The 12,632-nt window shown below is 33.5% G+C and overlaps 1 protein-coding gene and 1 pseudogene across 2 annotated transcripts; both read right to left on the minus strand.

The window, feature by feature from the left end:
• Positions 1-420: 420 nt before the first annotated feature.
• Positions 421-4,669, minus strand: LOC107899141 (probable serine/threonine-protein kinase At1g54610). 2 transcript variants are annotated; one of them, XM_041098861.1, is made up of 7 exons: positions 3,855-4,669; positions 3,104-3,388; positions 2,677-2,994; positions 2,123-2,350; positions 1,912-2,012; positions 1,270-1,384; positions 421-1,046 (listed from the first exon to the last, which is right to left on the minus strand). In XM_041098861.1, the coding sequence occupies exons 1-7, from the start codon at positions 4,212-4,214 to the stop codon at positions 705-707; spliced, it is 1,749 nt and encodes a 582-aa protein (XP_040954795.1). In that variant the 5' UTR covers positions 4,215-4,669; the 3' UTR covers positions 421-704. The 2 variants fall into 2 exon arrangements, with proteins under 2 accessions (XP_040954795.1, XP_040954794.1); XM_041098860.1 differs by having other exon boundaries at positions 421-1,049; positions 3,855-4,643.
• A 5,621-nt stretch (positions 4,670-10,290) lies between these two features.
• On the minus strand, positions 10,291-11,977 carry LOC121220380 (DNA-directed RNA polymerase subunit beta'-like; annotated as a pseudogene).
• Positions 11,978-12,632: the final 655 nt, after the last annotated feature.

Below are 12,632 nucleotides of genomic sequence, written 5' to 3' on the forward strand. Positions count from 1 at the left end.
TGAAAATATTGTTTCTGTTTATCATCTCAATTCCATTATTCTTTCACGTGAATATGTGATTATATTAAACACAATATAAATGTTTCAAAATTTTATATAATAACATATATATACATGTATAGATATAGATGTTTTCATTTGTGTTTTGTAGTATATGCCAAGAATATTCATTGAGGAATCTCAAAATTACAAAGGACCACTATATTATGGATATATTAGAATATGATTTTTTCTTTTTTTTGTAAATTTTGTCTTGGAGGAATTTTAAGTTACAAAAGTCTATTCCATTGTATTTTAGTCAAATTTTTGAATAAATAAAAAATATCTGACTATTTTTTCAATGTAATATACATTCGATAAAAATTATTTCTCAATTTATGATAAAATATTTGAACCAATTTGAAACTTGTAAGTAATATATATTCTTATTATATGTTCTTCAGTCCAGTCTCCATTAATCTAAACAGTGTACAATTTGGAACATAACATTTTAAGAACTGAGAAATGAACGTTCCAACAAATTACATAGCTCCTTTGGCGTTAAATTTTAAAAGAAAATTGGTAAAGGTATATATATATATACATATAATATATTATAATATGTGTGCATATACATATATATAGGACTGCATTTTTAATAAAACAATACAAGCTACTATGACAAAAACAAACAAAAACCTGTTGTATTTACCTGCATTGCAAGTCTAAAGTATGCTTTTCTTTCCTTTAACCCTAGTGTTGTCACCATTGTCGTTTTGGGATCCTGCTGGAGGCTTAGATCGTTCGTGTGAACTGCTGCCTACAACATGCTTCTTTCGACTTGGAGCACCTGTTTTGGAAGACTCAACTAATGGACCTGACCGAGTTTGAAATGGTTCTTTCGGATAAGGGAATGATGTAGAGCTGAAGGCGATATCGGGAGGAACAAGTGCAGGATCAATGTGATGCGATGCTCCTAATGGAATGCCAACTGCTGCATCCTGGTGTGGAGGGGGGAACTTTTCGCTTTTGCTTTTTGCATTGGCGTGTGATATTAAGCGCCTTCTCTGCTTCACAAGGAAACCGAAATTAGTTATAAAATATCAGAAAGTTTTAACCTTTACTCTAGAGGCAGATAGACTAGTCGAGGCAGCTTATCAAATAATACTTGATAAGCTGACAAAAATTTTAGCAGAACTGTTACTTGACAGTATATCTTACTAGGAAGAGATAAAAACAAACTTTCAATGCTGGATCTCAATACAAGTAATAGCTCACTATCCGACTTACATCAAGATTAGACTGAAGCTCGGCATTGGCTTCTGGAGCAGGAACTGCCCTTGCTCGATTGCGTGTCCTTGTCTTCCTCGTACCATCACCCTGGGCTTTACCAGCTGCTCTGAGTCTGCAAATTTATATGTCATTGTTGATTATGTATGAATGAAGCATATACAGGAGATATAAATGACTTGATGCTTTCAAATGAATATTTGCCTTTGCATGTGTGATCGAGAACAAGACAGAAGCATAAGCTTTAATGATTGTAACAAAATATGTATGTTAAAGTAAATAACCATTGCTAGAAAACAAATTACCACATTGAATAATTCTAAACCATTGCACATTTACACTAATGTATCTAACCAACCAGCAAAATTCAAAGTTCCTCGAGTCATAACAAGCTTTGTCATCTACATTTAGCGAAGAATCACTTAAGACATTGCACCTAAGATCCAGAAAGACCTAAATCTCCATATATGAGAATGCAAACCACATTAGCTTATACATAGATGAGTGTATGTTGATCAGGGGTTTCCAATAAAGCATGCATGAAAGTCTATCAAACTAAAATAATTCTCAAACCCTTGATCAGCTAGCATTTTCTCGTAAAATGGCCAATTATTAAATTCAACATAAAGCAAAAGAATTGACCTCCGAGCTTCATCATCTCTTCGTTTTGCATCTATCTCTTTACTGGGTGGATATTTCGGAAGGCTAGAAGGTTCGCAAGCATAAGGTTCTGTTGTGAAGAACTGCCGAGGAGAATAAAATGGTGAAAAAGAGACTTTTCCAAAGGGTATATTCTAAATAAACCAATCATTACAGAAAATCAGACAGTGTTCACTGAAATCAAAGGACTCACTTCACTTCTTAATGCAGCAGTGGCAGTCAAACGTTCTGCAGGATCAATTGCGAGCAAAGTATCGATAAGGAATAGTGATGATGGTGGGAAATCTTTGAATGTCTCCTTTATGCATCGTTTATAAGGCTCTCGAGGTTTAAATAAGGTTGCATTCGGCAACTTATACTTCTTCCAGTATTCGTCTGATGGTGAACCACATAACTTGTAAATTTTATGTAATTGTTCTACCTAATTGATAAAAGAAAAAAGAAACAGTTAGTGGAAATAAAGTGGGAGTACAACTAAATCGAATGTCAACTTCAATGCTCAACATGCAACTAAAAAAGCAAAGAGTGAAAAGATTCCAAGATATGGTATTGTAATTTAATGGTTGCAAGATGTTATCCTCGAGTCTCTATGCATTATGCAATAAACATGGAACGAATAAATTAAGTTAAACAAGCAAGTAAGAACCAAAGAACGTCATAAATGAGCAGAGATGCCGGAATACCTTCCAGCTAAAATCTTGCACACTTATAATCCTGAACAAACAACAAAATGAAGTGAAATCCTACCTCGGTTCGACCTGGCATAACGGGCCTCCCAGCAAAGAGCTCAGCTAAAATGCATCCCGCACTCCAGAGGTCCACACCAACACCATAATCTGTAGCCCCAAGAAGAAGCTCAGGGGCACGATACCACAAAGTAACCACCCGACTAGTCATTAGATGCTTGCGGTTAGGATCAAAGAATGTAGCCAGTCCGAAATCGGCAATCTTAAGTAGACCTTCATCATCAATAAGAAGATTCGACCCCTTAATATCACGGTGAAGCACTCCCCGGTTGTGACAGTGCTCAAGGCCAGAGAGTAGTTGATGTATATAACATTTAACCTACAACCGTACCATAAAGTTTAATCAAACTTCGTGACTCACCACCTCAGCAACAATGTAAATTATGGGTATTACTACTAATTAAATAGCATGGCAGGTTGAGGCTAACCTGTGGCTCCGTAAACTTTACTATCGGGCTTGCTACAAGCCCAGCCAAATCATGCTCCATGTATTGAAATACCAAGTACAAACTACATGACATCCTCGAAGTAACTAAACCTTCCAATTTTACAACATTGGGATGATCCAACCTCCGCAATATGAGAATCTCTCTAGCCATGAATTTCACACTCTCGGGTTCCAGATTATCAAACCGGACCTTCTTTAGTGCAACTATATTATTTGTCACCATATCTTTAGCTTTATACACATTGCTATATGTTCCTGAGCCAATCTATCATTAGTAAGGAAAGGTAAGTATAGGAATCAAAACACCTACAAATCAAGAACAAGGACAAGACCAAGAATCGAACTGCATCCAAGATAATGTAACTAAGGCAGCTGCGACAAAATCAACCATCAATATGCTATAAATCAAACAAAGAACACAAGTGAAATGGCACAAACCAGTTAAATTCACAAACATTTCAAACAAACTACATTTTTTTACACCATCATTCAATAAGGATAACATCGAACAGATGAAAAACAGCCCACCTAATCAAAACAGCAACTTCAAAAGTATCGACAAATCGAGAACATGAGCAAGAATCGAACAGCATCCAAGATAATGTAACCAAAGGCAGCCACGAAAATTAGACCATCACAAACAAAGAACACAACTAAAACTAGTTAAACTCACTAACATTTCAAAACAAACAACATATTTGACATCATCATTGAACAAGGATAAGTCCCACCTTATCAATTTTCTCAAATGTGTCGGCCCTTCGAGGAATCCATCCATTAAGCGCCTCCCCACAGGCATCGGAAAGCCACGAAGGCCATCCAGCAGCCACTTGCTCTCCACGCAAATGCTTTGGAAGGTTACTAAGCCTTGGATTTGGCTTTGATTTTCTCCTTTCCCCCCTTTGTTTTGTTTTACCATCAGCTTTTTCCTCCTCCTGGGTACCCTCATTTTCAACCTCTACAACATTAGCATCAGTGTTTGGAACTGTAACATTATCTGCTCTCCTATCGTATTCAAAGCTACCATTTTTACTCTCTCTGGATTCCGAAACAATCCCTGAAGATACCTCTCTTCCCAAAATACACCCCATTTCTTAAACCTAAACCTCATTTCTCAGCATATCCTAATCTGGGTCTTGCTCTAAATCAACAAATAATTAGCTACAACAAATCAAGCAATTTTAATAAAGCATGATGATCAAGTTACATCAAATTACCAAATACAAAACTTTAACTAATAATTCGAACTCTAAGATAAAGCTAGAATTCACTAAGCAAAGAAAACTATAAAAACCTTTCCCTTTTTACTGTGAATTTGGGAGCTTCCAAGGTTCAGCAAAAAGTGGGAAAAATGATCTTGTAGTCAAATAAAAGAATATCTGAAAGTATTAAAAATAGAAGAATAGAGGGATTTTAGAGAGAGAAAGTAGGGGAGAGTTTGATAAAAGATGAGTTTTAGAGAGAGAGTGCTGAAATCTGAGAGAGGGAAAAAGAAGAAGAAATAAAAAGATATCTGGCTTCTTCAACTGTTACTTTTTCTATTCGTGAAACTAAAAGGTTTATGGTGTCATTGTTTTCTTCTGGTCTAATTTTGTTTTAAGTCCCTGTACTCTTAGCTCATTTAGAATTTGATCTCTTTACTTTTAATTTTAACAACTTAGTCTATTAGGTTAAACTGAATTATGTGATTTTATTTATTTTTTAAATACTCTCTTATCTAATTTAAAGCTAAATAGTATCGACTTTTAATCTAGTTCTATAATACCGAAAAGCCTTACGACCCCAAATTTAGAATCGAAAACTTTACAACTCAAAATTAAATGTTTTATTTGCTTATTTAGCTTTCCACATGTGCAATATTAGTCACGTGACCAATTTTTATTTAAAAACATCATACAATCTAATTTAACAAAAGTCCTTTCAATTATTAAATTAAAAGAGTAAAGGATTAAATTTATGAGATTGAAAGTAAAGGGATTGGGTTATAAAATTGGCAGAGTATAGGGACTGAAACAGAGTTAAATGTTTTGGATACTATTAATATATAAAACTAACAGTGAATAATCATTGAAGTACGAAAAAAATGTGGTTAAACTAATCAAGAGGTAACACTACCGCAAAAACCTTTCTACTATACTTTTTTTTATTATATTTTAGTTTTTTTTATTGAAAATTTGATGAATTAGTTCTTGTACATTACATGAGTGAGCAAAATAATCCTTTAAATGTTTGTTTTGGAGTTTATATATAAGATGTAATAATAAATTCAGTTTTCTACCTTTACACATTTATTCAATTTGACATCTACTCTTTTGTTGGAAGTCAATTAGAAATTTTTTAAACTAATAAGGCTAAAGAGTAAAAAAGCGTTAGTAACAAATTGAAAAAACCATTAAATCATTTTAAAATTTAAAATTATTAAAATAATCATAAAAATTATAAAAAAAATTAAATTTTTTTTAAAATTATAAACTTTTTATTAAAAATAACAATTTTTATTAGATTTTAATAGATAAATATTGTTTTTTAATAAAAATTATAATCTTAAAATTTTTATAACTTTTTTTTTATAAATTTAGTTTATAAAATTTTAATAATATTTAAAATTTAAAAATGAATTAATTTTTTTTTAAATTTGTTACTAAGACCTTTTTGACCTTTTAGCTTTATAAGTTTTAAAATTTTCTAATTTACCTCCTACAAAAGAGTATGGGTCAAATGGAATAAATATGTAAAAGTTGAGGCTAAATTAGTTATTAAACCTTATATATCAAGATGCCACTGTGTCGAGATATCTTATCTCTTTCTCCGGGAAAATAGATATTACCCGAAAAAATTTTCAGTTCAATCTTTTTTTTTCTTTCCACTCGGACCAATCCTCCCACTTGACTTCTTGTATTTAAAGTGATTTGGGTATCTACTCCAATGATACTATTGTTCTGTACCATTATGGAAGAAGATTCGAATAAAATATGCACTTCCTCGGGAATGAAAAAAAAATTGATATACTTTCATTTGGTATTTTGGCTTAACATTTTTGACTCATCGATACTGAATCACATCCTCCCTTTTGATGATTGAATGCGCCCCTAGAGTCCCATATTTAATAATTCCTGAACTCTTTCTTCTATATCGAGGATCGTCAAAAAAAAAGAATACTTTTTCTATGAAAAGTACCATTTATGGGTATTTCCATTGAGATACCGGAATAGGAATGCATCATTAGTTCTTTCTCTTGGTCTTGAATCAATTGAAATGGAATAATAAATCTATTTCTTCGTCTCTTTGCCAATAAATCAGCATTCTCGTGAAGAATAGCAGAATATATGAAATCACAATGCCCATTACCTATTATTCGATTCAATTCCGAATAATCGTAAATTCTATCTTCTTTTTTATCCAAAAAATCCGAACTAAATAAGTTGTGTCTCACTTAATCATTATTCACTGAGAATCTAGAAATATATCTTCGTTCGACAGAGAGATAATGAATGTTTATTTGATCTTGATCCTTGTGGAGCGAAAAAGGAACTACACTGAATTTGTACCAACCCTTAGATAATATCCACAAATGGCTTGTTTTTGGTAAGAGATGGACATTACTATATGTAAATTCGGGGGAATGGTACACATCGGTACTCTAGTGCATTTCCCCCTCTGAGTCAAAGTAAATATGTTTTCGAACCCTCTCTTTCAAATTTAAAGTGTATGTTCCCGCACGAATCTCAACAATCACTTATTCTGATTCTACATATTGATCGTTTTGAACTAAAAGAAAACTTTTTGGTGGAATAGTCACCTTATGTATAATATATTCACTCTCAATAATTACATACAAGTCCTAATAACATAAAAAAAGCAGGATGCCCGTGACGTGTGCGTGTAGGATGAACCAAATCCTCATTGAATTTGACTTTTCCATTAAAAGGGGCTCATACATGTTCTACAGTACCCCTTATAAATACTCCGCCGGTATGAAAAGTTCTTAATGTTAGTTGCGTTTCTGGTTCTCCAACGGATTGCCTCGCAATAATACCTATAGCTTCTCCCAATTCAACCAGGTCACCATTGTAACATCCACGTTTTAACTCGAGGTTAGGTACAGTGATGGATCGAGTCAAGAATTAGTATAATTTTTTTTAAATATAATAAATAGGAATTTTGAGTATTAAATTAGGAAGTATATAGATCCAATAAAAAAAAGAATACTCTTTAGATAGGAAATTTTAAAATAGATACATTGATTTAGTTAAAAGAATAAAGAAATTGTTGTGGCCAAAGTAGGAAAAATATTAAGTTAGGAGACATATAATAGTAGAGGAAAGGAATGAAGGATTAAAAAGAAATTTAACCAAAGTGTTGTATGAGTCATACTAGGAAATATGAAACATGAGGAAGGACAAAGTGGTAATTAGCCAAGTGGATATTTATTAAGTGTAATGGTATGGGTAAAAATAAAAAGATGGATGGCTTAAGGACTTAGTAGCAATTTGACCATTTTAATTAAAAATGTGAGATATTTTAGTGGAATGGTGTAGAAAAGTGGAGAAAAGATGAAGAACTGCCTTTAGTCATCTCCCCTCAACTTCCATCCAACTTTTCTTTTAATTCCCTACATGTCCTACCATCATAGTTGAACCGTCTAAACTTCAAACTTTCATTTTTCTTTGAAATTTTCTTAGTAAAAATCAAAGGGCTAAGGTAAGAAATGATGAAATTATCATACCATAAATGTTTATTTTTATTAAATAGTATAAAAAAGTCACTTGATTGTTTTTTTTTAACATATAAATGTTATATGTTTTATATGAAATTGAAGAGAAAGAAAATAAAGGAGAGGACCTAATTGAAGAAAAAGGGAAAGAGAAGGCTAATGAGTGAAGGCAGAAGAAAATACATCATCTCAACCTTTTTGTTGTAAGTACTACAAGATTTTTAAATTATTTTTATTTAAATACTTGTATTGTAGTATGAAATTACTTAGAATAGAAATGTAAAATATATATTTAAATTTGTAAAAAAAATATTAGATTATGAAATTATGAAATTTGTAAAGAAAATTATAGGTGGAGAATATGAAATGGTATATTGTTTGAACACTGAGTAACGATGTTGTGGTAAAAGTATATGTGTGAAAAAAGTGTGATATTTGTGATTTGTGAAATGGGGACTAAATTGTAGATGATGGAGAAATGAGAATTTTTTTTGAAATATTTATGTAAAGTATTTAAATATATGAAATTCAGCTTTAATGCCCAAGTAGACGGAATTTAGAACTACTAGGATATCAGTGGCATGCCATTAAGGGATCTTAGCGAGCTCTCTGATTATTAGCACATTAAGGCTCTCCGTTTAGCACATTTGTGCTCTCTGTATAGCACTTTAGTGCTCTCTGTTCAATAGTGCATAATAATGCACCTCTGTATTTGTTCTGTATATCCGGTGTATTCTATAAAGTTTACTTTGGGCTAAGAATATGAGTTGTGAACAAAAAGTGAATCACCAATGTGTTAAGGTAAGTTTGATAACTTAAGTTAATTTTTTATTAAAGTAAGGCATAGCTGAAGAAACTTATATGTGTGTAAATATGTATTAATTGAATAAGTTTAAAATATTTTTTTATGATTCATTTACCTATTTATTCCTATAGTGCTTACTAAGCCTTCACCGACTTAACGCGTTTATTTTTAATGCGTAGGTACAGTTAGACTCGAAGAGGTAGAATCGGGTTAGGAGATCTCTCATCTCATCACATCCTCAAGAGCTTCAAGAGTAGGTAACATATTTTGAATTAAAATGGCATGTATATATATAGACCAAATGTGTTTCCATGTGTTAGGGACTCAAATGCAAACTCTTGAAATTCTATCTATTTTGGGTTACTTGAAGTATTTTGGTCTATATGAAATGAATTAGTGAAACTATAAGTATGTTTGCAAATGTGGTTTGGTAAGTTAAAAAATACTATGTATAAATGTTTAAATTAAACAGTATTTAGCTAAAATCGTTTTGGCACCAAATGTAATAGTCTTATACCGGGTCCGTACGATTGGACCGGGTATAGAGGTGTTACAACCATGAGTGGGGCTCCGACCATAACATAATCGACAAATCCAAGACATACTCCTACAAGTAAAGGGAGTTCGAATAGATATTGGTTGTGTTCGAAACGTTCTGAATCGATCGACAAGCCCAAGCCCAATATATTGATTTCGAATGGCAATGCACCGCGGACCCATATATATATCGTCCGCTAATACACGACCAATCAATGTTTGGATAAAAATTCTTTTCGAAAGTGTCCTCTTTTGATGACTCATAGAAATCCCTCGGGTGGTGCCACAATTTGTTCTACGTACAACAATGTGTTGAACTACTTCAACAAGTCTACGCATAAGATATCCAACATTTGATGTTCGTACGGCGGTATCCACAACCCTTTTTGGGCTCTGTAGCAAGAAATGATATATTCTGTTAAAGACAATCATTCGCGTAAATTGCTTTGAATGGGTAAATTGATCATTTGTCTTTGGGGATTCGACATTAATCCTTTTATACCTACTAATTGGTGCACTTGAGATGCATTTCCTCTAGCTCATAAAAAAGATATTATATAGAGTGGATTAAACGGGTCAGTCACCCTAAAATTAAGATTCTTTTCTTGTCACAAATATTCACTTGTAGCATACCATATCTCAATTGATTGGTGTAATTTTTCTACCGCATGTACATTCCCAAAATGATAGTGTTTTTCCAAAATCAAATTTTTTTGTTCAATATCTTGGACTAGCCATCCCTTAGAAGGTATCGTTAAAAGATCATCAATTCCTAATGAAATGGATGTAGCAGTGGCTTGATAGAAACCTACAGCTTTTACTTGATCCAGGATGTGTGATGTATATGCCATTCCGAAGTGATCTATTAATCTGCTAATAAGCCGTTTAATGGCAGTTCCATCTATCACTTTATTGTGAAATACCAGATTGGCCCGTTTAGCCATAAATACCCCCTTATTCCGCTGAGTGGACTTCGTCAATGGGTTTGAGTCAATGATTGGAAAACTTCATTTTCTCAATCTTGATTTTGGTAGAAAGTCGGGTCAGAAAATGGGGTCCTAGTTGAACCGGAGAGTCCCGAATTCATATTAGTGTCAGAGAATTTTTTAGCTTAGATACCATATGATTGGGTATCATATGAGTAGGCCCAAAAAAATCCTTTTATAGCTTATTCGATTTCTCGGTAAAGAGAAATATGACCAACAGTGGTTCGAATGTATATACAAAGAATTTTTTTTTAACTTCTTACTATTAGATAATGTCCCTAAATCTCATGATAGGTACCCAAAGATTCATTGTGAACTTCGATGGGAGCTTCACTTGAACCAATAACGCATTGCTCTAGTTGCCACTGGAGCCACAAATGACTATCTAAATTGATTCTTTTATGCCTATAAGCTCCAATTGCATCATAGGAATTACAACAAAAAAAAGGCTCCCTTGTAGACTTATAGTTAAGCATATCTTGAGTCGGTACGGAACTGGGATCCCCAATAGCTGGAGACAAGAGATTCATATGAGAAAATATAAGTAAACGAGCCTCCGCTTGCTCCTCTAAAGATAAAGGTATATGAATTGCCATTTGATCCTTATCATAGTCCGCATTGAATCCCTTACAAACTAATGGATGTAAACAAATAACGTGTCCTTCTACTAAATAGGTTGGAATGCCTGTATACCTAATCTATGCAGAGGAGGCACTCTATTCAGTAATATAAGATGTCCCCGCATAGCTTCTTACAGTATTTCCCATACAATCGACCCTTTTTCCCGAATTTACTCTTAGCAACTCCTATGCTCGGAGCAAGATGTTGTCTAATTAGACCGCGAATTACAAATGTCTGGAAAAGCTCTATTGCTATTTCACGAGGGAATCCACAGTGATGTAATGAAAGTGAGGGGCCAACAACAATGACAGAACATCCCGAATAATCGACTCGTTTCCTAAGCAAAGTCTCGTGAAATCTTTCCTCTTTGCCTTTAATTACATCTGAAAATGACTTGTAAACCTTTTGATGACCGTCCTTTATTGGTTGTCTGTGGATTCCATTATCAAGAAATGTATCCACGGCTTCTTGTACTAATTTTTCCTGACACATTACTAATTCCCCTGGCTTAGATCTATTTGTTGTAAATAGATCGGTAAGAGTATTATTTTGATAGATAACTCTTCTATAGAGTTCATTAATATCCGAACTCATTAGTTTACCCTCATCTATCTGAACGATCGGTCTCAACTTGGGAGGAAGAACCGGTAATAGACATAAAACCATCCATTCTGGTTCTATATTTGTTCGAATAAAATGCTTAGCCAATTTCATGCGTCTAACCAAAAAATCCTTTCTTCTTCCAATTTTTAGATCTTCCCATTCATTACCCGTGAGGCCTTCTTCTCCTAATTCTTTCCATTCTACCACCGAATAATCGATAAGAATTCACAAATCTAGATCAGCTAATTGTTCTCGAATAGCACCTGCTTTGGTAGAAATTTTGCTACTTCGAAATGTATCAAAACCTTGGGTAGTAAAAAAAAGTGGGATACTATATTTCTAGAATTGAATTTCATATTTGAATGAACCTTGTAATCGTAAGAAAGTAGGTTTTTTAGTGATGGGCCTAGCAAAAGAAAAATTAGGATAGGGCCCTGCGGGATCCCCCCTCAAAATCGGACATGAGAGTTTCCTCTCATCTGGCTCAAGTAATTACACCAAATAAAGATAAAGTAAAGGAGTTCTCGCTTTCAAATACTAGAACCCCCCCAAAAAAAAGGTCTATTCTTTACTCAAGTTCCAAGACATTTCATTGATTGATTCTTCTTTTATTAATATAGATTTTCTTAATTCTTTATTCAATTCAAAATTAGGACATAAATGAAATGTGAAATTCTTGAGTAGTCTACTTCCCCTCGAATGTTGAATCCTCTTAAATTAAAATTAAAGGAGTGTCATAAGGGATTTACTTGTCTATGTACCCTTCCATTCGATGTCTTAGGTCCTACGGCACCTCGACGGTTATACCACGATGCCCCTTAACTTAAAGCCTAAGCCTATATGCGATGTATAGACTCCTGCAACCATGACATATTTGTTTCCTTGAACATAATTTCATTTCTTTCTAAAAAGAACTAAAAGAAACGAGGACGGTTAATTCCACAAAAAAAAAGTCTTTTTTTCACAATGTACAACTCAAAATTCCTAGTTATTTATTTTTACTGACTCGACCAATAGACCCATTCGCTTTTTATTTGGGAGTATTGAATACGCCCATAATTCTGAGCTTCATGTTACTTTTCCCAAGAGACAAAACACTAGAACAAACATTTAACCGTGCAATTTTATTGGAGGGATTGTTTTGTCCCCTCATCTAACGTACAGGGACTAATTTGCCTATTTTTTCAATAGCAGGGCTAGAATGCAATCTTAGATATAGTATAGGGTTTTTTGATACATTTAC

Source organism: Gossypium hirsutum, chromosome D08, assembly GCF_007990345.1.
Source record: "Gossypium hirsutum isolate 1008001.06 chromosome D08, Gossypium_hirsutum_v2.1, whole genome shotgun sequence".
In the NCBI taxonomy this organism is placed as follows: domain Eukaryota; kingdom Viridiplantae; phylum Streptophyta; class Magnoliopsida; order Malvales; family Malvaceae; genus Gossypium; species Gossypium hirsutum.